Consider the following 27,055-nt stretch of genomic DNA (forward strand, 5'->3'; position numbering starts at 1 on the left):
TTTTATGTTCGCCCTCTATGCATTTAAACTCATCTCAACCTCCACTGAAACTCTGATCATACACAAACCCCAAGGCTTTTGACATACTTTCAAAAACCTACACCCTTTCTTTCTCTAAGTCTCCAGAGTCACTTCTTAGATAGCCAAGAAAAAACAGAATTCAAATATGCATGTCACTGAAAAATACAAAGGCCAAATTATAATTTTAACCAATATTTTTCATGTAAAAATAATATCTAATTGTTTTAAAATTCAGTGTCTTTCCTCTTTTTAGTGAAAACAGCTAGGTTAGCTGTGACAATTATTTGAAACCAGGTGCAGACACAGGTAGAGGAATAGATAGATATTAGGCATAAGAGACCTTGTAATATTTCTCTTAGGATGATGTCAGAATATCAAAGTGCTCTATACTATCACAGATTACTCTTCACTTGACCATAGAAAGAACTTAAGCATATCCTTTATTAGTACATTAGTTCAGTACTAGAGACAATCTAGGTACAAACAGTTATTACAGAATGGCTTATCATATCTCTCTCAAAAACAGTGACCAAAATTCCAGAAGGTAATTGGATTTTCAAAACTGAACATAGTTTCTCCCCGCTCTACCCCATTCAGTCATGACAGGGCTAGAAGGTAATGATATATCTGCCATGATGCAACAAGCAGACCTGTCTTCTGTCAAGAGTTGAAATCATAAAGGAATAAGCTGTCATTAACAACCTCTCTCCAAACACTAGAGCTGTCATCTCATTGTTTTCTTTGCTGGCATGGGGCTGGGGTGGCCTCATATACCTTGTCAATTCAGTAATGTGCTAAGCTTTCAACCTTTTCTGGAATTTTTAGCTTCAACAATCTTTTATGAAATCTCCAATGTAAAAACACATTTTCTTTAATTTATATTTTCTCTCAAAGTTTACTTTTAAAATTTAGAATTAGTGATCTTGGTTTCAACTTATCATTTAGAAGTCTTACATTTCAAATAAAAAAATTGTGTTTATTAAAAAAACTTTTTTTGAAATATAAATTTCAGTGGCTTAAATTCAACCACTCTTTAAGGGAAAAAAAAAAAAACCAATAATCATTCAAAGGAGTTGCTTGCAGTTTTATACTCAAACATTTATTATATGTTAAGTTCACTTGGAAATAGTTAAGTCAATAACTACAAGATCACAATAATCATATTTCATGACTACTTAAAATATTTTAATTATAAAAGTAATATCTTTCTAAATATAAAAGTAAAACCTACTCAAAGAAAAAATAAAAATAAAGAGAAGAATTGAAAATGAAATCTAAAAGAAGAAACTTCGTGGTTTCTTGCATAAACTTCCAGGAACATTAATGTGAATCCATGTATGCATGTAGATGTAGATGTGTACATGTATAAGTGTACTTTTTAAACAAATTAGCTCATTTTTCTGTTTTTATCTGGTAACTCTTAGACATCATTCCAGATTTATGAACACACATATATACACATACAACTTGTTATTTTTAATAACTACATAGTCTTCCATGATATGAATATGCCATCATTAAATCAAATAGTTCCCTACTGGTGGATGTTTAGTTGGTTAGAATTTTTTGTGTTATTACAAACTGCTGTTATGAGCATCCCTATGTATACTTCGTGCACTGCTCTGGTGTAAATTCTTATGAATGAAATTTAAGGTCAAAGATTAGTGTACATGTTAAATTTTGGAAGACATTACTAACCTGCCATCTAAAATGATTACTCCAATTAACATTTTCACTAATATTTAAATATGATATTATCAATTTATTATCAAGTAATTTATAATTTGCCAATCTGATATGTTGAAAATAGTACCTTGTTTTAATAAGTATTTCTTTAATTTTCACAAATACTTTCAATGACTATCAAAAAAAGTATCAAAGTCTGTAAGTCATTTGAACAAAGGTATATTTAAAAGTGCCAAGTAATCTGCATATTTTTTCTCTGAGCCCTTAAACAAGAATCTTTTGCCATACTCTATACTCTGTTTAGACTACATAAATATTAAATAATTTCTCATAAGCAGCTAGATGGCATTACTCTTCTTAAAAATAGCCATGTCCTATATTAATATAGTACTTTTATTTTCTTATTATTATCTACTAGGCACAGGTATCCATTATAACCCTGTTAAAATCTTCCTGTCACCAAGTTTGTCAAATACTTATGCTGAAATAGAAAGATCTTGTAGTATTTAGTTTGAATACTGGAGTTGAGGGCTGTAGTTAAGAACATGTTAACTAAAAGTTTATTACTGAAATTACTGAAAAAAGTCACACCATATTCTAGATAACCATCTATAATGGCTCCATGCTGTGAAAAAAAATCTTAATCCTGTATTCAATCAGCTTTTCAAATTTATTCATCAAAAAACGGGGGAAAAATCAAAATGAAATGAAAAGAATCAAAACATCAATGGCCAGAATAGAAAATTAAGCCATAGCTTATGAAAAGAGACATGATTTAGAAACTAAAAAACTCTAACTCAACTTTCAAAGCATTCAATTCACATCACAGTCAAGTAACAGTTTAGGTAGTCTTTAGGTTCATTATAATTTAAATAATTTCTAGTAGAAAATCCTAAAATTTTCTAGTGTGATGAATATTGCTACATAAGGAGGTCATCTTTGAGGTTTACAAAGCATTTGGCTATATATAAATTTGCTTTAACATTATTTCTTTTAAAAAGATACAAGTTGTAAAGTGAACTACCTGTCACTGGAATGGCCAGGTTAAAAAAATATTTAATTAAAATGCTACACTGAATTCTTTTGATTATCTCTATTCTTGCCACAAATGTCACTAAAATCTCATTGAAGAAAAAGAAAAGCCAGATACGGTGGCTCACACTGCAATTCCAGCACTTTGGAAGGCTGATGCAGGAGGATTGCTTGAGCTCAGGAGTTCGAGACCAGCCTGGCCAACATAGTAGGACCCCATCTCGCCAAAAAAAATAAATAAATAAAAGTGTGCCTATACTCTCAATTACCCAGCAGAATGAGGTGGGAGGATCACTCGAGCCCAGGAGGTCAAGGCTGCAGTGAGCCACGATCATGCCACTCAACTCCAGCCTGGGTGACACTCTGCCTCATGAAAAGAAAAGAGGAGAGGAGAGGGCAGGAGAGGGGAGGGGAGGGGAGGGGTGAGGGGATAGGAGGGGAAGGGAGGAGGGAGAAAAGGAGGGAAAGAATGGGAAGAAGAATGAAAGAACAAAAGACAGAAAGAGATGAAAAAGAAGAAAGAGGGGTGGTATTCAAACATCAGGACAAAATAAATGGTAGAAGAGAAAATGGAGGATACAGATGTCACTTCTGTATATATTTGTAGAAGACTAAGTTGATGGAGGAGTAGGTACTGGCTTGACATGACAGCACAAATTCACACTTAAGTGCCTCCGGAAGGAGAAAATGACTTAAAAGTACGCCAACTCACCCAAAGAAGTCCAGAAATACTCAGAAATTGGGGCACCGGTTACCTTGGAAAACCTTGGAATGTAAGGGTAGGCCATGACACTAAAAACAGGGGCCTTAGTTGTAAGTTCAAGTAAGGCGCAGTTACCCCACTCTCCAAAAAACAAAGACAACAGAAAACCAAAAACCAGGTCATAATCTGACATGTGTGGCCAACACTGTAAGAGACAAGAGATTTTTCCTTTGCAGAAATGTAATCTATAGGCCAGGCGCGGTGGCTCACACCTGTAATCCCAAGACTTTGAGAGGCTGAGGTGGGCAGATCACCTGAGGTCAGGAGTTCGAGATCAGCCTGGCCACACAAAAATTAGCCAGGCGTGGTGGCAGGTGCCTGTAATCCCAGCTACTTGGGAGGCTGAGGCAGGAAGAACCACTTGCACCTGGGAGGTGGAGGTTGCAGTGAGCTGAGATTGCACCATTGCACTCCAGCCTGGGCGACAGAGCAAGATTCCGTCTCAAAAAAAAAAAAAAAAAAGAAATGTAATCTATAAAAGTACTAGACTATGGGACATTAAAGCGTAGAAGAGAGACACAAAACTCAAATCAGGCGTACTAATCAGAAATCTGCACAATGATTTTTAAAAAGAGTTCCATTTCAAAATATGATTGAAAAACCTTAAAAATTCTATGGAATGGTTAAAAGAAAAAGTAGGCAATCTCCCAGAAATGACTGGAAATATAGAATAAAAATAAGAAAGAATGGATAAGATAAAGACTTATTCCAGTAACTCAAAACCACATAAGAGCTAAATAAAGAAGTGTAAAATTATCAAGAAACAATACAAAAAAAATTTCTCAGAACTAAAGATCATGAGTGAATATAAATGGAAAGAAATCACCAAGTGCCAAACAATGAAACAAATAACAATGAAACAAAACACCAAGACTCAGGAAATTCTTAAAAGCAGTATGATTCACTTCTTTTTTTTTTTTTTCTTTTAAGGCATATATATATATTTTTTAATTAATTAATTAATTAATTTATTATTATTATACTTTAGGTTTTAGGGTACATATGCGCAATGTGCAGGTTAGTTACATATGTATACATGTGCCACGCTGGTGCGCTGCACCCACTAACTCGTCATCTAGCATTAGGTATATCTCCCAATGCTATCCCTCCCCCCTCCCCCAACCCCACAACAGTCCCCAGAGTGTGATGTTCCCCTTCCTGTGTCCATGTGTTCTCATTGTTCAATTCCCACCTATGAGTAAGAATATGCGGTTTTTGGTTTTTTGTTCTTGCGATAGTTTACTGAGAATGATGATTTCCAATTTCATCCATGTCCCTACAAAGGACATGAACTCATCATTTTTTATGGCTGCATAGTATTCCATGATTCACTTCTTAACACCAGGGAGAAGGAGAAGCTTACATAGAGTGGAACAAAAGGATTCAAAGCCAAAATGGTTTCAAGACTTTCAAATTAAAACACTGGAAACTAGAAGACAATGAAACAAACCCTTCAAATCTCAATAAAAAGTACTTTCTACCTGGAATTCTATGTCTTTTGAATCTTTAAAATAAAGCGAACAAGTAGACTGAAGGCATTTTTCAGAAATGCAAGGGTTCAAAAATTTATCTTCCATTTGATGGGTCCAACAAAATGAGGGCATATATCAAGAAACCACAGATCATTAGATACAGGAAACAGGAGCTTCCTGTATCTAATAATACAGGAAGACAAGACATTGATATTGAAGACAAGAGAGAAACTAAAGTGAAACCCAGGATAATACACAGGTAAGCAGGCTTAGAAAGTGACCAGTCAAGATTGAAACAGAGTCCACAGGGTTCCAAAAGAGAGTACTCCAGAGGAAGAACATGAAACTATGAGATTATCTGATAAGTTTAATCATGTCAAAAATTAAGAGACCAATGGAGATCTGAATTAATAATACAGAAAAAATTAGAAACTAGAAAATTATTAATTCCATGAAAACAAAGACATTGTATCAAAAATGAAAAGCAATCATATTATCTACCTGGCTCAGCCATTAGCAATATTATGGTTGTAGTAGTACTGTAAAGCTTGATTCCTGATTCTACCATAACAGACAGTGAATGATAAATCAAAAGACAGAACTATAATTTTAAAATATGGATACAATGAGTATAAATAAAACCAAAATGTACTGAAAATGATTAAATCTAAGGAACAGGACTAACAGGTAGGGATGGATTAGGAAAAGATAACACTTATTTTCATACTATGTCTTGGTTTTACTTGATTTTTATTTATTTATTTATTTATTTTTTTTTAGTATAAGAGCATTTTTATTTTTATTTTTTATTTTTTTTTTTTCTTTTTTATTATTATTATTATTATACTTTAGGCTCTATGGTACATGTGTGCAACGTGCAGGTAAGTTACATATCTATACATGTGCCATGCTGGTGCGCTGCACCCACCAACTCGTCATCTAGCATTAGGTATATCTCCCAATGCTATCCCTCCCCCCTCCCCCCACCCCACAACAGTCCTCGAAGTGTGATGTTCCCCTTCCTGTGTCCATGTGTTCTTATTGTTCAATTCCCACCTATGAGTGAGAATATGCAGTGTTTGGTTTTTTGTTCTTGCGATAGTTTACTGAGAATGATGATTTCCAATTTCATCCATGTCCCTACAAAGGACATGAACTCATCATTTTTTATGGCTGCATAGTATTCCATGGTGTATATGTGCCACATTTTCTTAATCCAGTCTATCATTGTTGGACATTTGGGTTGGTTCCAAGTCTTTGCTATTGTGAATAATGCCGCAATAAACATACGTGTGCATGTGTCTTTACAGCAGCATGATTTATAGTCCTTTGGGTATATACCCAGTAATGGGATGGCTGGGTCAAATGGAATTTCTAGTTCTAGATCCCTGAGGAATCGCCACACTGACTTCCACAAGGGTTGAACTAGTTTACAGTCCCACCAACAGTGTAAAAGTGTTCCTATTTCTCCACATCCTCTCTAGCACCTGTTGTTTCCTGACTTTTTAATGATTGCCATTCTAACTGGTGTGAGATGGTATCTCATTGTGGTTTTGATTTGCATTTCTCTGATGGCCAGTGATGGTGAGCATTTTTTCATGTGTTTTTTGGCTGCATAAATGTCTTCTTTTGAGAAGTGTCTGTTCATGTCCTTCGCCCACTTTTTGATGGGGTTGTTTGTTTTTTTCTTATAAATTTGTTGGAGTTCATTGTAGATTCTGGATATTAGCCCTTTGTCAGATGAGTAGGTTGCGAAAATTTTCTCCCATTTTGTAGGTTGCCTGTTCACTCTGATGGTAGTTTCCTTTGCTGTGCAGAAGCTCTTGAGTTTAATTAGATCCCATTTGTCAATTTTGGCTTTTGTTGCCATTGCTTTTGGTGTTTTAGACATGAAGTCCTTGCCCATGCCTATGTCCTGAATGGTAATGCCTAGGTTTTCTTCTAGGGTTTTTATGGTTTTAGGTCTAACATTTAAGTCTTTAATCCATCTTGAATTGGTTTTTGTATAAGGTGTAAGGAAGGGATCCAGTTTCAGCTTTCTACATATGGCTAGCCAGTTTTCCCAGCACCATTTATTAAATAGGGAATCCTTTCCCCATTTCTTGTTTTTCTCAGGTTTGTCAAAGATCAGATTGTTGTAGATATGTGGCATTATTTCTGACGGCTCTGTTCTGTTCCATTGATCTATATCTCTGTTTTGGTACCAGTACCATGCTGTTTTGGTTACTGTAGCCTTGATTTTTAAAATCATATGCATGAATCACAGTTTTATTCTAATATATTTAAATGTACATTTATTTTCATTTATCTTGCCTTAGATATGCCATACTTCTTCAACAACATGATTTATGCTTTTACTCTCAAAAACATTCAGCCACTAATACATGTTTTTCTCCTATTTTTTTCTGTTGCTTCTCTGAAACATCTGATAGAAGAGTATTGTGTTACTCTATTTTCCATGACTTTTTAATCTGTCATATTTTTTCTCATTTCCTCTGTGCTGTATTCTGCATACTGTCTTCCTTAACTCTAGCTTTCAATTTACTAATTCTCTTTTGATAGTTTCATGATCTGACTTTTCTTGTGATGAATCATTTCTTCATATAATTTGTAGTTTCTCACTGAATTCATCTTCAGTAGGGATTTATTCTAGGTTGTAAAGTGTTCCTATATGGCAGTATTACGCTTGCTTCTGCCAGGTGCCCCAAAGGTTTCATTGGTCCAGAATTCATTTTTATATTAATTACAGTGTTTAAGATTTTCACATTAAGTGTGTCACCTAAATTCAAACTGCAAATCCAAATCCACTTCTGGGTTAGGGTCTGGGTCTCCTATTTCCCAACATAAGTTGTTTATTTACCCTACCTGGTACCTTTAGCAAAGAAAAATCCTTTTAAGAATTATCTTTTATTTTTTATTTTAGAGATGAGGTCTCACTCTGTCACCCAGGTGGGGTGCAGTCACACGATCTTAGCTCACTGCATCTTCAAACTCTTGTGCTAAAGTGATCTTCCCACCTAAGCCTCTTAAGTAGCTGGCATTACAGGCACTAGCCACAAAGACTGGCTGGAAACATTTCACCTCTAAGCAGTGACCTGATTCTTCCCTCTACTCATCCTTTTATTACAAAGGTGGCAACTTCCAGGGTCTTACCTATATCCAGGGCTCTTAGTTTTAGCTCCCACCTCTCAGTCCCAAAGATATAGATCATGTGTATGTGATACAGATAATGTGTGGCCTTGGGTTCATATCTTACTAGCTAACCCCTGAAGCTGCAACACCTTCCAGGGATTTACCACTGTGTTGTAAGTTATCTCTTACACTCAGGCATTTAGGAAATCCTTTTCTTTTTCTTTTAATTTTTGTACGTACCTAGGTGTATATATTTATGGGGTACGTGAGATACTTTCATGCAGGCATACAAGAAGTAATAATTACATCAGGCGTGAGCCACTTCGCCCGGCCCACACCTGATGTAATTATTACTTATTGTATGCCTGTAATCCCAGCACTTTGGGAGGCCGAGACGGGCAGATGACAAGGTCAAGAGATCGAGACCATCCTGGCCAACATGGTGAAACCCCATCTCTACTAAAAATACAAAAATTAGCTGTGCATGGTGGCACACGCCTATAGTCCCAGCTACTTGGGAGGCTGGGCAGGAGAATCGCTTGAACCAGGGAGGCGGAGGTTGCAGTGAGCCGAGATCACACCACTGCACTCCAGCCTGGCGACAGAGCAAGACTCTGTCTCTAATAATAATAATAATCATAATAATAGTAATAATAATTACATCAGGGTAAATGGGGTGTCCATCACCTCAAGCATTTATCCTGTGTGTTACAATCCAATTATACTCTTTCAGTTCTTTTTAAATGTACAATAAATCATTGCTGACTGCAATCACCCTACTGTGCTCCAAATACTAGATCTTACTCAGTCGATCTCACTATAGCTTTGTACCCATTAACTATCCTCCCTCCCCTACAACCCATCATCATTCCCAGCCTCAGGTAACCGTCATTCCACTATCTCCCTGAGTTAAACTTTCAATTATTAGCTGTTATTTATTTGAGAATTTATTCTCAATAAATTCTCAGTTTTATTTACTAAGAATAAATAAATTTGAATTTGTTCTCAAATAAGTGAGAACATGTGAAGTCTGTCTTTCTGTGCCTGGATTATTTCATTTAACATAAAGACCTAGGGGGGAGGAGCCAAGATGGCCAAATAGGAACAGCTCCGGTCTACAGCTCCCAGCGCAAGCGACGCAGAAGACGGGTGATTTCTGCATTTCCATCTGAGGTACCGTGTTCATCTCACTAGGGAGTGCCAGACAGTGGGCGCAGGTCAGTGGGTGAGTGCACCGTGCGCCAGCCGAAGCAGGGGCGAGGCATTGCCTCACTCGGGAAGCGCAAGGGGTCAGGGAGTTCCCTTTCCAGGGGTGACAGACCTGGAAAATCGGGCCACTCCCACCCGAATACTGTGCTTTTCCAACGGGCTTAGGAAACGGTGCCCCAGGAGAGTATAGCCCGCACCTGGCTCAGAGGGTCCTAGGCCCACGGAGTCTCGCTGATTGCTAGCACAGCAGTCTGAGATCAAACAGCAAGGCGGCAGCGAGGCTGGGGGAGGGGCGCCCGCCATTGCCCAGGCTCGCTTAGGTAAACAAAGCAGCCTGGAAGCTTGAACTGGGTGGAGCCCACCACAGCTCAAGGAGGCCTGCCTGCCTCTGTAGGCTCCACCTCTGGGGGCAGGGCACAGACAAACAAAAAGACAGCAGAGTAACCTCTGCAGACTTAAATGTCCCTGTCTGACAGCTTTGAGGAGAGCAGTGGTTCTCCCAGCAAGCAGCTGGAGATCTGAGAACTGGCTGACTGCCTCCTCAAGTGGGTCCCTGACCCCTGACCCCCGAGCAGCCTAACTGGGAGGCACCCCCCAGCAGGGGCAGACTGACACCTCACAAGGCCGGCCAGGTACTCCAACAGACCTGCAGCTAAGGGTCCTGTCCGTTAGAAGGAAAACTAACAGAAAGGACATCCACACCAAAAACCCATCTGTACATCACCATCATCAAAGACCAAAAGTAGATAAAACCACAAAGATGGGGAAAAAACAGAGCAGAAAAACTGGAAACTCTAAAAAGCAGAGTACCTCTCCTCCTCGAAAGGAACGCAGTTCCTCACCAGCAACGGAACAAAGCTGGACGGAGAATGACTTTGACGAGCTGAGAGAAGAAGGCTTCAGACGATCAAATTACTCCGAGCTACGGGAGGATATTCAAACCAAAGGCAAAGAAGTTGAAAACTTTGAAAAAAATTTAGAAGAATGTATAACTAGAATAACCAATACAGAGAAGTGCTTAAAGGAGCTGATGGAGCTGAAAACCAAGGCTCGAGAACTACGTGAAGAATGCAGAAGCCTCAGGAGCTGATGCGATCAAATGGAAGAAAGGGTATCAGCCCTGGAAGATGAAATGAATGAAATGAAGCGAGAAGGGAAGTTTAGAGAAAAAAGAATAAAAAGAAATGAGCAAAGCCTCCAAGAAATGTGGGACTATGTGAAAAGACCAAATCTACGTCTGATTGGTGTACCTGAAAGTGACGGGGAGAATGGAACCAAGTTGGAAAACACTCTGCAGGATATTATCCAGGAGAACTTCCCCAATCTAGCAAGGCAGGCCAACATTCAGATTCAGGAAATACAGAGAACGCCACAAAGATACTCCTCGAGAAGAGCAACTCCAAGACACATAATTGTCAGATTCACCAAAGTTGAAATGAAGGAAAAAATGTTAAGGGCAGCCAGAGAGAAAGGTCGGGTTGCCATCAAAGGGAAGCCCATCAGACTAACAGCGGATCTCTCGGCAGAAACCCTACAAGCCAGAAGAGAGTGGGGGCCAATATTCAACATTCTTAAAGAAAAGAACTTTCAACCCAGAATTTCATATCCTGCCAAACTAAGCTTTATAAGTGAAGGAGAAATAAAATACTTTACAGACAAGCAAATGCTGAGAGATTCTGTCAGCACCAGGTCTGCCCTAAAAGAGCTCCTGAAGGAAGCGCTAAACATGGAAAGGCACAACCGGTACCAGCCACTGCAAAATCATACTGAAATGTAAAGACCATCGAGACTAGGAAGAGACTGCATCAACTAACGAGCAAAATAACCAGCTAACATCATAATGACAGGATCAGATTCACACATAACAATATTAACTTTAAATGTAAATGGACTAAATGCTCCAATTAAAAGACACAGACTGGCAAATTGGATAAAGACTCAAGACCCATCAGTGTGCTGTATTGAGGAAACCCATCTCACGTGCAGAGACACACATAGGTTCAGAATAAAAGGATGGAGGAAGATCTACCAAGCAAATGGAAAACAAAAAAAGGCAGGGGTTGCAATCCTAGTCTCTGAGAAAACAGACTTTAAACCAACAAAGATCAAAAGAGACAAAGAAGGCCATTACATAATGGTAAAGGGATTAATTCAACAAGAAGAGCTAACTATCCTAAATATATATGCACCCAATACAGGAGCACCCAGATTCATCAAGCAAGTCCTGAGTGACCTACAAAGAGACATAGACTCCCACACATTAATAATGGGAGACTTTAACACCCCACTGTCAACATTAGACAGATCAACGAGACAGAAAGTCAACAAGGATACCCAGGAATTGAACTCAGCTCTGCACCAAGCGGACCTAATAGACATCTACAGAACTCTCCACCCCAAATCAACAGAATATACATTTTTTTCAGCACCACACCACACCTATTCCAAAATTGACCATATACTTGGAAGTAAAGCTCTCCTCAATAAATGTAAAAGAACAGAAATTATAACAAACTATCTCTCAGATCACAGTGCAATCAAGCTAGAACTCAGGATTAAGAATCTCACTCAAAACCGCTCAACTACGTGGAAACTGAACAACCTGCTCCTGAATGACTACTGGGTACATAACGAAATGAAGGCAGAAATAAAGATGTTCTTTGAAACCAATGAGAACCAAGACACAACATACCAGAATCTCTGGGATGCATTCAAAGCAGTGTGTAGAGGGAAATTTATAGCACTAAATGCCCACAAGAGAAAGCAGGAAAGATCCAAAATTGACACCCTAACATCACAATTAAAAGAACTAGAAAAGCAAGAGCAAACACATTCAAAAGCTAGCAGAAGGCAAGAAATAACTAAAATCAGAGCAGAACTGAAGGAAATAGAGACACAAAAAATCCTTCAAAAAATAAATGAATCCAGGAGCTGGTTTTTTGAAAGGATCAACAAAATTGATAGACTGCTAGCAAGATTAATAAAGAAAAAAAGAACAATCAAACAGATGCAATAAAAAATGATAAAGCAGATATCACCACCAATCCCACAGAAATACAAACTACCATCAGAGAATATTACAAACACCTCTACGCAAATAAACTAGAAAATCTAGAAGAAATGGATAAATTACTCAACACATACACCCTCCCAAGACTAAACCAGGAAGAAGCTGAATCTCTGAATAGACCAATAACAGGAGCTGAAATTGTGGCAATAATCAATAGCTTACCAACCAAAAAAAGTCCAGGACCAGATGGGTTCACAGCCGAATTCTACCAGAGGTACAAGGAGGAGCTGGTACCATTCCTTCTGCAACTATTCCAATCAATAGAAAAAGAGGGAATCCTCCCTAACTCATTTTATGAGGCAAGCATCATCCTGATACCAAAGCCGGGCAGAGACACAACCAAAAAAGAGAATTTTAGACCAATATCCTTGATGAACATTGATGCAAAAATCCTCAATAAAATACTGGCAAACCGAATCCAGCAGCACATCAAAAAGCTTATCCACCATGATCAAGTGGGCTTCATCCCTGGGATGCAAGGCTGGTTCAATATACGCAAATCAATAAATGTAATCCAGCATATAAACAGAACCAAAGACAAAAACCACATGATTATCTCAATAGATGCAGAAAAGGCCTTTGACAAAATTCAACAACCCTTCATGCTAAAAACTCTCAATAAATTAGGTACTGATGGGACGTATCTCAAAATAATAAGAGCTATCTATGACAAACACACAGCCAATATCATACTGAATGGGCAAAAACTGGAAGCATTCCCTTTGAAAACTGGCACAAGACAGGGATGCCCTCTCTCACCACTTCTATTCAACATAGTGTTGGAAGTTCTGGCCAGGGCAATTAGGCAGGAGAAGGAAATAAAGGGTATTCAATTAGGAAAAGAAGAAGTCAAATTGTCCCTGTTTGCAGATGACATGATTGTATATCTAGAAAACCCCACTGTCTCAGCCCAAAATCTCCTTAATCTGATAAGCAACTTCAGCAAAGTCTCAGGATACAAAATCAATGTACAAAAATCACAAGCATTCTTATACATCAATAACAGACAGACAGACAGGCAAATCATGAGTGAACTCCCATTCACAATTGCTTCAAAGAGAATAAAATACCTAGGAATCCAACTTACAAGGGATGTGAAGGACCTCTTCAAGGAGAACTACAAACCACTGCTCAAGGAAATAAAAGAGGATACAAACAAATGGAAAAACATTCCATGCTCATGGGTAGGAAGAATCAATATCATGAAAATGGCCATCCTTCCCAAGGTAATTTACAGATTCAGTGCCATCCCCATGAAGTTACCAATGACTTTCTTCACAGAATTGGAAAAAACTACTTTAAAGTTCATATGGAACCAAAAAAGAGCCCGCATCGCCAAGTCAATCCTAAGCCAAAAGAACAAAGCTGGAGGCATCACACTACCTGACTTCAAACTATACTACAAGGCTACAGTAACCAAAACAGCATGGTACTGGTACCAAAACAGAGATATAGATCAATGGAACAGAACAGAGCCGTCAGAAATAATGCCACATATCTACAACAATCTGATCTTTGACAAACCTGAGAAAAACAAGAAATGGGGAAAGGATTCCCTATTTAATAAATGGTGCTGGGAAAACTGGCTAGCCATATGTAGAAAGCTGAAACTGGATCCCTTCCTTACACCTTATACAAAAACCAATTCAAGATGGATTAAAGACTTAAATGTTAGACCTAAAACCATAAAAACCCTAGAAGAAAACCTAGGCATTACCATTCAGGACATAGGCATGGGCAAGGACTTCATGTCTAAAACACCAAAAGCAATGGCAACAAAAGCCAAAATTGACAAATGGGATCTAATTAAACTCAAGAGCTTCTGCACAGCAAAGGAAACTACCATCAGAGTGAACAGGCAACCTAGAAAATGGGAGAAAATTTTCACAACCTACTCATCTGACAAAGGGCTAATATCCAGAATCTACAATGAACTCCAACAAATTTACAAGAAAAAAACAAACAACCCCATCAAAAAGTGGGCAAAGGACATGAACAGACACTTCTCAAAAGAAGACATTTATGCAGCCAAAAAACACATGAAAAAATGCTCACCATCACTGGCCATCAGAGAAATGCAAATCAAAACCACAATGAGATACCATCTCACACCAGTTAGAATGGCAATCATTAAAAAGTCAGGAAACAACAGGTGCTGCAGAGGATGTGGAGAAATAGGAACACTTTTACACTGTTGGTGGGACTGTAAACTAGTTCAACCCTTGTGGAAGTCAGTGTGGCGATTCCTCAGGGATCTAGAACTAGAAATTCCATTTGACCCAGCCATCCCATTACTGGGGATATACCCAAAGGACAATAAATCATGCTGCTATAAAGACACATGCACACGTATGTTTATTGCAGCATTATTCGCAATAGCAAAGACTTGGAACCAACCCAAATGTCCAACAATGATAGACTGGATTAAGAAAATGTGGCACATATACACCATGGAATACTATGCAGCCATAAAAAATGATGAGTTCATGTCCTTTGTAGGGACATGGATGAAATTGGAAATCATCATTCTCAGTAAACTATCGCAAGAACCAAAAACCAAACACCGCATATTCTCACTCATAGGTGGGAATTGAACAATGAGAACACATGGACACAGGAAGGGGAACATCACACTTCGGGGACTGTTGTGGGGTGGGGGGAGGGGGGAGGGATAGCATTGGGAGATATACCTAATGCTAGATGACGAGTTGGTGGGTGCAGCGCACCAGCATGGCACATGTATACATATGTAACTTACCTGCACATTGCGCACATGTACCATAGAGCCTAAAGTATAATAATAATAATAATAATAAAAAAAAGAAAATTAAAAAATAAATAAATAAATAAATAAAGTTCAGGAAGTTCAAAAAAAAAAAGAAATAGGAATATTTGCTCTGCTTGTGTAACAGCGTTGCTGTCAAGATTAAAAAAGTAATACATTTTAGAAGTGGCTTATAAAAGTATTAGAAGTGAATATTGTCTAAATACCACTGTTCATGAACAAAGTGTATTTTTTCAAGAAAAATTGTATAGATTAAAAAAAACACAAAAAACATAACGACCTCCAGTTCCATGTATGTTGTTGCAAATGACAGGATCTCACTCTTTTCTATGGCTGAATAGTACTCCATTGCATATATGTACCACATTTTCCTTATCCATTCATCTGCTGATGGAAACAACTTAGGTTGTTTCCAAATCTTGGCTATTGTGAAGAGTGCTGCAATGAACATGGGAGTGGAGATATCTCTTCAATAAACTGATTTCCATCCTTTTGGGTATATACCTAGCAATGGGATTGCTAGATATCATACACATATCTATTTTTTTCATTTTTTGAGGAACTTTCAAACTGTTCTCCATAGTCATTGTACTAATTTACCTTTCCACCAACAGTGTCCAGAGGTTTCCTTTTCTCCACATCCTCACCAGCATTTGTTACTGCCTAATTTTTAAATAAAAGTTATTTTGGTGGGCGGATCACTTGAGGTCAGGAGTTTGAGACCAGCCTGGCCAACATGGTGAAACCCCGTCTCTACAAAAATTCAAAAATTAGCCAGGCGTGGTGATGCACACCTGTAATCCCAACTACTTGGGAAGCTGAGGCATGAGAATCGCTTGAACATGGGAGGTGAAGGTTGCAGTGAGCCGAGCTTGTGCCACTGCACTGCAGCCTGGGTGACAGAGCAAGACTCGGTCTCAAAAATAAAACAAATAAAATAGGCCGGGCACAGTGGCTCATGCTGTAATCCCAGCATTTTGGGAGGCCAAGGTGGACAGATCACGAGGTCAGAAGTTCGAGACTAGCCTGGCTAACAGGGTCAAACCTTGTCTCTACTAAAAATACAAAAAATTAGCCCGGCATGGTGGTGCATGCCTGTAATCCCAGCTACTCGGGAGGCTGAGGCAGAAGAATCACTTGAACCCAGGAGGTGGAGGTTGCAGCTAGATGAAATCATGCCACAGCACTCTAGCCTGGGTGACACAGTGAGACTCCATCTCAAAAAAAATAAATAAATAAAAACTAAAATAAAATACTAATAGTATATAAATAAAAATAAAAGCCATTTTAACTGGGGTGAGATGACATGTCATTGTAGTTTTGATTTGCATTTCTCTGATGATCAATGACGTTGGGCACCTTATCATATGCCTGCTTGACACTTGCATGTCTCCTTTTGAGAAAAGTCTATTCAGATCTTTTACACATTTTTTAACTGGATTATTAGATTCTTTTTCCTATTGAGTTATTTGAGCTCCTTATATATTCTGGTTATTAGTCCTTTGTCCAATGGATAGTTTGCAAATATTATTTCCCCTTCTGTGGGTTGTCTCTCCACCTGATTGTTTATTTTGTTGCACAGAAACTTTTTGACTTGAGGTGATCCCGTTTGTCCATTTCTGCTTTGGTTACCTGTGCTTATGGGGTATTAATCAAGAAATCTTTTTCCAGTCCAATTTCCTGGAGAGTTTCTTTAATGTTTTCTTGTAGTAGTTTCATAGTTTGAGGTCTTAAATTTTTTAATCCATTTTGATTTGATTTTTGTATATGGTGAGAGATAGGGGTCTAGTTTCATTCTTCTGCATATGGATAGCCAGTTTTCCCAGCACAATTTATTAACAGACTTTCCTTTCTCCAATGTATATTTTTGGCACCTTTATCAAAAATAAGTTCACTGTAGATGTATGTATTTATTTCTGGGTTCTCTATTCTATTCCATTGGTTGATGTGTCTGTTTTTATGCCATCACCATGCTATTTCGGTTACTATAGCTCTATGGTACAATGTGAAGTCAGGTGAAGTGGCTCACGCCTGATGTAATTATTACTTATTGTATGCCTGCATCAAAATATCTCATGTAACCCATAAATATATACACCTAGGTACATACAAAAATTAAAAGAAAAAGAAAAAGATTTCCTAAATGCCTAAAAGATTTCCTAAATGTAAGAGATAACTTACAACACAGTGGTAAATCCCTGGAAGGTGTTGCAACTTCAGGGGATAGCTGGTAAGATATGAACCCAAGGCCACACATGATCTGTATCACACACACATGATCTATACCTTTGGGACTAAGAGGTGGGAGCTAAAACTAAGAGCCCAGGATATAGATAAGACCCTGGAAGTTGCCACCTTTGTAATAAAAGCATGAGTAGAAGGAAGAAGAAACAGTATTGTTAAAATGTACATAGTATCCAAAGCAATCTACAAATTCAGTGCAATCCCTATCAAAATACCAATGACATTCTTCACAGAAATAGAAAAAAGAATCATGAAATTTATATGGAACCACAGAACATCCACAGTGGCCAGAGCTGTTCTGAGCAAAAAGAACCAAACTGGAAGAATCACATTACCTGACTTCCTTTAGCATTTCTTGTAGAACAGGTCTGGTGTGGATAAAATCACTCAGCTTTTGTTTATCTGGGAAGGTTGTTATTTCTCTCTCCTTTGTGTTTGAAGAATATTTTCACCAGATATAGTATTCTAGGGTAAAAGGTTTTTTACCATCAGCACTTTAAATATATCACGCCACTCTCCCCTGGCTTTCAAGGTTTCAACTGAAAAGTGTCCTGTCAGAAGTATTGGAGCTCCATTGTATATTATTTTTTTATTTTCTCTTGCTGCTTTTAGAATCATTTCTTTATCCTTGACCTTTGGGAATTTATTAAATGTCTTGATGTATTCTTCTTTGGGTTAAATCTACTTGGAGTTCCATAACTTTCTTACAAAGTTATAGATATTGATTATCTCTCTCTAGGTCTCGGAAGTTCTCTGTTACTTTCCTTTTGAATAAACTTTCTACCTCTACTTCTCTCTACCACTTCTTTATGGTCAATAACTCTTAGATTTGCCCTTTTGAGGCATTTTTCTAGAGCCTTCTAGGCATGTTTCATTCTTTATTATTTTGTCTCATAAATAGCTTGTCTTGAAGCTCACCAATTCTTTCTTCTTCTTGATCAATTCAGCTATTAAAAAACATACATTCTTCAGTCTTTCAACTGCATTTTTCAACTCCAGAATTTCTGCTAGGTTCTTTTTTATTATTTCAATCTCTTTGTTAAATTTATCTGATAGAATTCTGAATTCCTTCTCTGTGTTAGCTTGAGTTTATTTAAGTGTCCTTAAATAGCTATCTTGAATTCTCTGTCTGAAAGGTCATATATCTCTGTTTCTCCAGGATTGGTCTCTGGTGCATTATTTAGTTCACCTGGTGAGGTCCTGTTTTCCTGGATAGTCTTGTTGCTTGTGCATCTGGGCATTGATGAGTTAAGTATTTATTGTAGTCTTTGCAATCTGGGCTTGTTGGTACACCTACTTCCCGGGAAGGCTTTCCAGGTATCCGAAGGCACTTGGGTATTGTGTTACATGTTTTTGGTCCCTGCAGCCATATCTGCATTAGGGGTCACCAGAAGCCTAGTATGCTATGGCTCTGGCATACTGGTAGAGGTACTGCCTTGGTGGTTTTGGATAAGATCTGGAAGAATTCTCTGGATTGCCAGGCAGAAACTCTTATCTTACTTTCCCCCAGAGTCTCTCCCTTTGTGCAGAGCTGCCTGAGCTGGGGGAAGGGTGACACAAGTACCCTGTGGCTGCCACCAGTGGCACTGCACTGGGTCAGACCTGAAGCCAGTATGGTACTACATCTCACCCACGGCCTGCAGTAACCACTGCCTAGCTACCACCTGTGTCCACTCAAGGTACTACGGTTCTACAACCAGTCAGGCTTGTATCCCTCCCTTCAGAACAGTGAGCTCCCCTCAGCCCTGGGCAGTTCCAGAGACACTGTCAGGAAGCCAGGGCATAGAGTCAGATACTTTAGGAACCTACCTAGTTTTCTATTTTGCTGTGGCTGAGCACCCGAGACAGAAGACAAAGTCCTTCCCACTCTCCCCTCCCCTTTCCACAAGCAGCAGTTTCTTCCAATGGCCACAACTACCCCACACCTGTGGCAAGTACAGTCTGGCTACTGCCAATATTCACTCAGTATCCAAGGGCTCTCCAGTCCACTTGTAAATGCTACCAGTCCTAGGACTCTCCTGTAAGGGCAGTGGGCTCCCTTCTAGCCCACAGTAGGTCCAGAAATACTGCCCAAGAGTCAAGGCCTAGAATCAAGGACTCTAAGAGCGTTGTTGGTGCTCTATCCCACTATGGCCGAGCTGTTACCTAAGATGCAAGACAAAGTCCCCTTCATTTTTCCCTCTGCTTTTCTCAAACAGAAGGAATCTTTCACCATTGCCACCACAGCTGGGAATGTACTGGCTCTCACCTGAAGCCACACATCTCAGAGTCTCACCCAAGACACATGACATACTCCCTGGTATCACTGGTGGTTATTTAGGGCCCATGGACTCTTTAGTCAGAAGGTGATGAATCCTGCAATGACTGGGTCCTTCCCTCCAAGGCAGCGAGTTCCCTCCTAGCCCAGGATGCATCTAGAAATGTCATCTGGAATCTAGTGTCTGGAATAGTAGCCTCAGGACTCTGCCCAGTATCCTATCCTACTGTGGCTCATCTGGCATCCAAGTTGCAAGACAAAGTCTTCTTTACCCTTCCCTCTTTTCTCCTCAAGCACCGCAAGCAGAGGGAAGGAGTCTCTCCTGGGCTGCGAGCTGTGTTGCCTGGGTTGGGGGAGGGGTGGCACAAGGACTCTCCTAGCTGCCCTGGCTGGTATCTCAGTAGATTGCTTGCTTGCTTGCTAAGTCTACTGCCTCTAAGCACAGCACAGCACAGCACAGCACCAGTACTTGCCCAAGAATTGCAGTCCTTATGGCCTACACTGCCTTTCAAGTTTATTTAGCACCCCAGAGCACTTTGGCTCATGGTGGTGAGGCTTGCTGGAACTCAGGTTTCAATTGCTAGGATGGGCGATTCCTCTCTGGGTAGGGCTAGTCTAAATGCTCCCTCCATGGGTACCAACTGAGATATGCCTGGTGTTGCCTTCTGCTGTGACAGGGTAGCACTGAGTTCCAATGCAGAGTCCCACAGTCACTGTGCTCTCCCTCCCCCAAATGCACAGATTCTCTCTCCACACCATGCTGCTGCTGCTGCCAGGACACAGGGGAGGGGTGGCATCGGTGATTCAAGAGTGTCTTTCCTACCCTCTTCAGTGCCTTTTTCAGTGATATAATGTTAAAACCAGGTACTGTGACTGCTCACCTGATTTTTGGTTTTTATGAAGGTGCTTTTTTGTGTGTGGATGTTGTTTAACTTGATGTTCTTGCAGTGAGGACATTTGGTGAAGGCTTCTATTTAGCCATCTTCCTCTGCCTCCACTCTCTTCTTTCTCTGTCTTTTGAACACTCATATACAACTAGGTATTTAGTATTTTTGTTACATTTTATTCATTATTTTTATGTGTGTTTACTGGGAGAAGTTCATATTAATAAGCTCAGTCCACAATGTTATGGAAGCCAAATTGTATAAATTACATTAATAAAAATAGCATTAATTTTTAAAACTCAGAAATAATAGCATGAATATTATAATCAAAGTAAGTAATTATGGAAATAGCAGATTCTTCTGAATAATCCATCTATGAGAAATTAGGGAAAATGCTATCCTAGTGAAGTAATCAGACTTCTCATGAGATTATTAAAATTAATACCTAAATCACTTATAGATAGTATTCTGAAAGTATCTTTTGTAATTTAAACTTTTACTTTTTTACTGATTTTATTACAAAATAGTTTCTGTAACTTCTCAATCCTTATTTTCACAAATATAACTACCATCAAGTTTTACATTTCCCTTCATAGCTAGAGCCTGAGAAATATAAATAAACCCTCAGCTGTGTGGGACTGCCTGGCCCACATTGCTATGGAAGCTGGGTCATGGCGGGCCAGGCCCCTGTGCTCACTCTGGGGCTGGACCGCGTCAACATCTGCTCCTACCACTGCCTCTTGGGCATGAATAGAGTTGCCTGCTTTTTACCCCTTTTTAGAGACCAGTGGAAATGCTTAAAAAGGTGTATGTGAGTAAAGGTCATCAAAGAAGAAACAAGTATGAGTAAAGCTGCACAATCAGAGGCTGAATAACTGGTACTTGGCTATGTGAAATAGTGTTTCTTACTCCAGGTAACACATTATGCAATGAAGATTGTCAAACACCAAGAATATTAGCGATGGCAATCTCAGAAGCACTTGTGGGGATTTATCTGATATGCACCATTCCTCCAACATGAACTCTTAATACACTTTTGATAATAAAGTCCTGAAGTATCTAAAATGCAAGGATTAGAATACCTATGGTTTTCAAACTATGACCTGTGGAGCCCTGGGGCATTTGGTGAAGAAATCTCAGGGGCTGTTGTGGGAGTGGCTCCAATATTCACCATGCCCTCCTTTCAACCTAAGTGGCTTCACATATTTAAACTTAATACTGTTCACAAACCAGTCCACTTAGACAGGGCTCTACCATTGAAAAAAAGGTTTTAACCATACAATGATAGGAATCCAATTTTAGGAATTTCAGTCTTATACCAAAAATCTGCAGGGAATATAAGGAAATATTATTAATAACACTGAGTAAAGATAATATTGTGTGGCCCCCAAAATATCAGAATTTACTTCAGTTGTGATATGAAAACCCACAGATCATGAAAAATAGACCAGAGGTACTAACTTTTGGAGAATATTGGAAATCTTTCTTTAAATAAAACTTTAGAAAAAGTCCAAACAAATGAAAGCAAAAGCAGAGCTAGCCTGATTTAAAAAAAAAAAAAAAAGTAAGAATGGGACAGCTTCTTATTCCCTGTTTATTAGTCTTCCTCTGCCTGCATCTTAAAATACCATCCCCTTTCCCTCAACCAACACACCTCCCCACCCACAGAGCAACCCTTGAAGAAAACACTATGAAAAGGTAAAGTCAAAGTAGTAAAATCACTTTATCCAGATTTAAAGGTGATCTGTTTCTAAATCACCATGAAGAAAATTACCATAACAATGTTCATATTCATTTTTTTAAAAAATAAAGAGAATTAAATATATAAACTAAAATTTTTACGTGTGCTGCGTGCTTAGAAATCAGCTGCTTCTTTTCAAGGAATCATGAGTTGTCATTTTTTTAAGAAGAAAAAATTCAAGACAGTGAAATGCTGTTATCCCCAAAACACTATTGCTACTTATAAGAACAAAATGACTTACTATTGTAATGTTACTGACAAACTTCCTCCCTCCTGTTTGGGATATCACCACAAAGTTTGTTCAAACAAACATGTTTGGCATGGTTTTCCATATAGACTTTCCCTGCGAAATCTTTACACAACAGTAAAATATTGCAGAATAGGAAAGGCTTAGGTGATCTATACCAGGGACAACATAACTACATAAAATATTTCACCTAGCACTGCATGTTGAAAGCATCCACTTTTCTTTACTAAGTTATATTTTCAAATATTCATCAAATTGTGAACACATTTTACATATAATGTTCTTCCGAAAATACATAGACAGGATCTGTTCTAACTACAAACAAATGTGTCAGAGAGAAAGTTCATTTCACTATTTAAAACCTGAAATCCAAAACAGTTTAAACATAATATTTTATGTGAGTTAATTTAGTCTAAACTTCAATTTATTTTAGTTACTTCAATTCTACCAAAATACACACTATCGAAATTAGCAACCAGATCAAAAGTAGTATCTTTCCATTCTTTGCCTATCCACAAAAAGTGGGGAAAAAAAACATATAGTTAACCTAAGAAATTCTACTTTTAGCATTTTAAGGGTTTCAAAACCTATTAACCAAAATGTTCTTTAGGAGCTGGGCTGAGCCTTCACTTCTCATTTCTGAGTTAACAGAATAGAGAACATGTTACCTTTGACTTTTGTAATCATCAGCGTATTAAAGAAATCCTTTCCAATTTTAATTACAAAAATGTAATAATTCTTATAAATAAAACAAATAAAGCCTACATGGACATATATATTCCTTTACTTTTTACAAAAGTCTTTTTACAAAAGACTTTCTACTTTTTACAAAACTGATACAAGATATCAGTTTATGTTTTTCTAAAAAAAAAAATCTACTCACGTGAAAGAAATTCATACTTTGCAAAATTGGGCTGTTCACTATGGAACTTATGAATGCAATAGTAAAATAAAAGCAGCCAAACATTAAAATATGCCAATATTATGTCAGAAAAACATTTCACTATTGCAAGAAAAGAAAACTTGAGCACAATTTAAAAACAGCAGTTTCTAAAAAGTTTGAATGCAAATAAGAATAAAATATTCATTAAACATTACATTTTGCCATTCTGTATGTCTATGTCTCATGCTTAAAGCATTTTATTTGTGGGCTCTAAAAAACATTTCAAAGAAATGACAAAAACAAAAAAAATTAGTTATTCCAACTCTTCCTTTAAATAATATGAGATTAATTCAAAGTAGCAGATCTCCTTTAGTTTCTAACTTCACCAAATTAGGTAGGCAAAGGTTTACAAAAGCAGTCATGACATTTTTGTCATAAGTATTTTCAATAATGTTGATAAATATTTGATAGTTTGATAATTGATATTTCACAGGATTAAAAATATTTTAGGAAATATTAATCCTGTGATATTTCACAGGATTAAAAATATTTTAGAAAAATAGTTCACTCAAAAGACATTACTTAAATCTTTGTATGCTCAAGATGCCACTTTGTTTTTCTTTGTAACTGCAAAATAATGCAGAATAATCTTTCATACAAGTAAAATAAATAATAACAACCCGAAGATAAGATTATGCTTAGGATACACTTTTTGAAGAAACACAAAAACATATAATAAAACAGTACTATAAAATGCCAAAAAAAACCCCCAGGAAATTGTACTTACAGCCACAGCTCTTTTAATAAACGGTATCTGTGTGCCACTGTCCAGATCTTCATTTATAATAAGTCTTCTAGCCCACTGCCCTGCCCTGACAACACCACTACCATGAATTAAAACCATCAGTTTCTGTGGATTTGTCAAAGCATCCTCACTCATAAAGATAAAACTCTTTGGTTCACTCTCAGTGGCATCTACCTGTAATTAAATAAAATTAAATAATAAATAAATGTCTTCTGATCAGGCATACACATAAATGAAAAAACAACTAATGGCTGTTATAAAGTATTAAATGGTTACTATAGAATTATAGAAGTAAAAGACAATTTTAACACAAAATTGAAATATTCAGTAGAGATTAACAATTATATATTAGGTGGATGGGACAAGACATGATAGTAATTTAAATATAAAAATATAAAAAATATTGGTAATATGTTTCTCTTCATTATTGTTGTATATTTAGTATTATATTATCATTGTAAATAAAAATAACTATTTTTTTAGTGCCTCCTATAGTCTAGCTGCTATGCTACCTGTTGTAAAAACATTATCTCATTCAATAACAACCCATTTAGGTGGTACTATTATTATATTGATTTATAGATGAAGAAATTGAGGCTTAGGGAATTTAAATAAGTTGCCCACAGTCACACAACTATAAGTCTATAGTTGTATAACAGAAATATATTGCACCTATAATAAAAAATAGAAAACTAAAATTGGAGATAGACATATTGGAAAATCATATATCAGCCAGGAATACTACAAAACTTTTAAAGGGAAGAAGAGGAAACTATTTAAAACTAACTATCTATTCTATTCTTACCTGATCTATGTAAATGGACTTCCTAATTTCATTCAGATTGTGAACACAGGATTATATAACAATTATTTTTACAAAGCCACATTATGTACTCCAATGAACTTACTTTATAAACTAGTTACTTACAGAATAAAAAGTAAATATTTTTATCTATTTTGCTTGTACTTAATATTTAGATTGTTAACTATATGATGTATGATTTATATTTGAAAGACACAAAACTCTTTTAGAAAGAGATAACTTCCCAACCTTTTGTTACATATGCCATGACACACTGAGTGGTATTTCACATCAGCACTGGGGAGTGACTGGAAATGGAAGCCTTTGGATAGCCAGATCAAGCAGGAAGTTGATATTCTGATGGCTGGTACTCTTCTTACATAAAGAAGGTCAATCCACATATTGTGTAACATAATAGCTCTTCACTTTGTCAACTGCATATGTTCATACAATTATCAAAATAGGAAGTATACAAAAACTCTAGATGCCCCTCCCCCCTCCCCCCCCCAAAAAAAAAAAAAAGTCCTGGATTCTAAATATTCCCAGTCATTACGCTTAGGAAGAGACAAATAAAATAAAATAAAATAAAATAAAATAAAATAAAATAAAATAATCTCTACTTCTAAAACAATCAGGCTAGTTTCAGTAAGAGATGGCTTAGGCATTTGTGCAAACAGAGCAAAAATGGCAATTATTTCAGCAAGATCAGCATGGACACAGGGCTTAAAGAAGAAATAACACCTTTTCATTGAAGCCTTCCCTGACTACCACTTTTAAAATTTCAAACATGTCCCGAGAATTCTGTAGTCCCTTTCCCTGTTTTATTTTCCTCCACAGCACATACCACGATCTAACATATTGTATGCTTTACTCTACATTTTTGCAAATGTGTTTATTCACCGCCTGCTCCCTCCACTAGAATGTAAGTCCAGGCAGGCACAGAGTTCTCTGGTTTGTATCCACTTATATAGTCTCAGTACCTAAAATAAAACCTAGCACACTGTAGGCACTCAGTAATTAAAAACAATAAACTTTTGGAATGAGGAATCTTATCAAGCCTCACCAGTGACTTCCTTTAGATAAAAGACATTTAACTAAATAATGGATCCTCTAAAATGGTTATAATACTTGCCTGGTTCAGAAAGCATATACTGAAGATTAAAATAGTACATAATTATAGAGAATTTTACAAGAGCTATACAATGTTAAAGAAATACAATGACATAACTATAATTTTATTAGCAATAGCTAAAAATACAAGAGAGATATGAAGTGTAACACAATCATATCAGCTTCACCTGCATGCTACGTCCAGAGTAAACAAAGTATAATGATGACAATAAATATGACTATAGGCACACAGAAAGATAAGTGGATGACAGACACAGGAAAACCAAACCTAAGAAGAAAAATTCCCTTTTACCTAGGAACATTATATAAAAATAGAAGAACTGCTCAGTTAAAGAGGCTTAAAAAAAAAGTAATGACGATAAGAACAAAATAAAAAAATTGAAAGGCAGAGCTGTCAGTGTATAACAAGAAAGAGGCCACAGGAGTTTCTAGTCATTCAATTACCAAACAGTATGTCTAAACATGCACAAAGAAAAGTGTCTCTTAAGGTCAGTGAGGCCTTAATGGATCCTGGAATGGCTATGGAGATGGATATCTATTTACCTTAATGAAAAAACCTGTAGTACAGATATTCCAGTAGGTGCTGATCACTGTCTCTTTTTTCCTATTTGACTAAGTCCCCTGTTACCAAGAAACTGACTCAATTTTTTAAGCAATGGAATACTGGCACTTTGAAGTCCACAGTAATCACTTACAACTGAAAGAAACTTATTTTCAGATGATAAAAATCCATTTTTTATATTAAAATGCCGCTCGATAAAGGACCACTTGAGTCCAGGAGTTCGAGACCAACCTGGGCAACATAGTGAGACCCTGTCTCTACAAATAATCAAAAATTAGCTAGGTGTGGTGGTGTGCATCTGTAGTTCCAGCTACTTGTGAGGCTGAGGC

The 27,055-nt window shown here is 37.5% G+C and overlaps 1 protein-coding gene across 14 annotated transcripts in view; it reads right to left on the reverse strand.

Moving 5' to 3' along the window:
• The window catches only part of ARB2A (ARB2 cotranscriptional regulator A), a 500,239-nt gene that overhangs the window by 323,908 nt on the left and 149,276 nt on the right, over positions 1-27,055 (reverse strand). For 11 of the 14 annotated variants that reach the window (XM_054489438.2, XM_063665003.1, XM_054489431.2 and 8 more), the window contains one exon: positions 24,214-24,405. The exons of the other annotated variants lie outside the window; for them this stretch is intronic. In XM_054489438.2, coding sequence (XP_054345413.1) covers positions 24,214-24,405 — 192 coding nt within the window. The remainder of the gene's footprint in view (positions 1-24,213; positions 24,406-27,055) is intronic. 14 annotated transcript variants of the gene reach the window in all.

This window comes from Pongo pygmaeus, chromosome 4 (genome assembly GCF_028885625.2).
Source record: "Pongo pygmaeus isolate AG05252 chromosome 4, NHGRI_mPonPyg2-v2.0_pri, whole genome shotgun sequence".
NCBI lineage: Eukaryota > Metazoa > Chordata > Mammalia > Primates > Hominidae > Pongo > Pongo pygmaeus.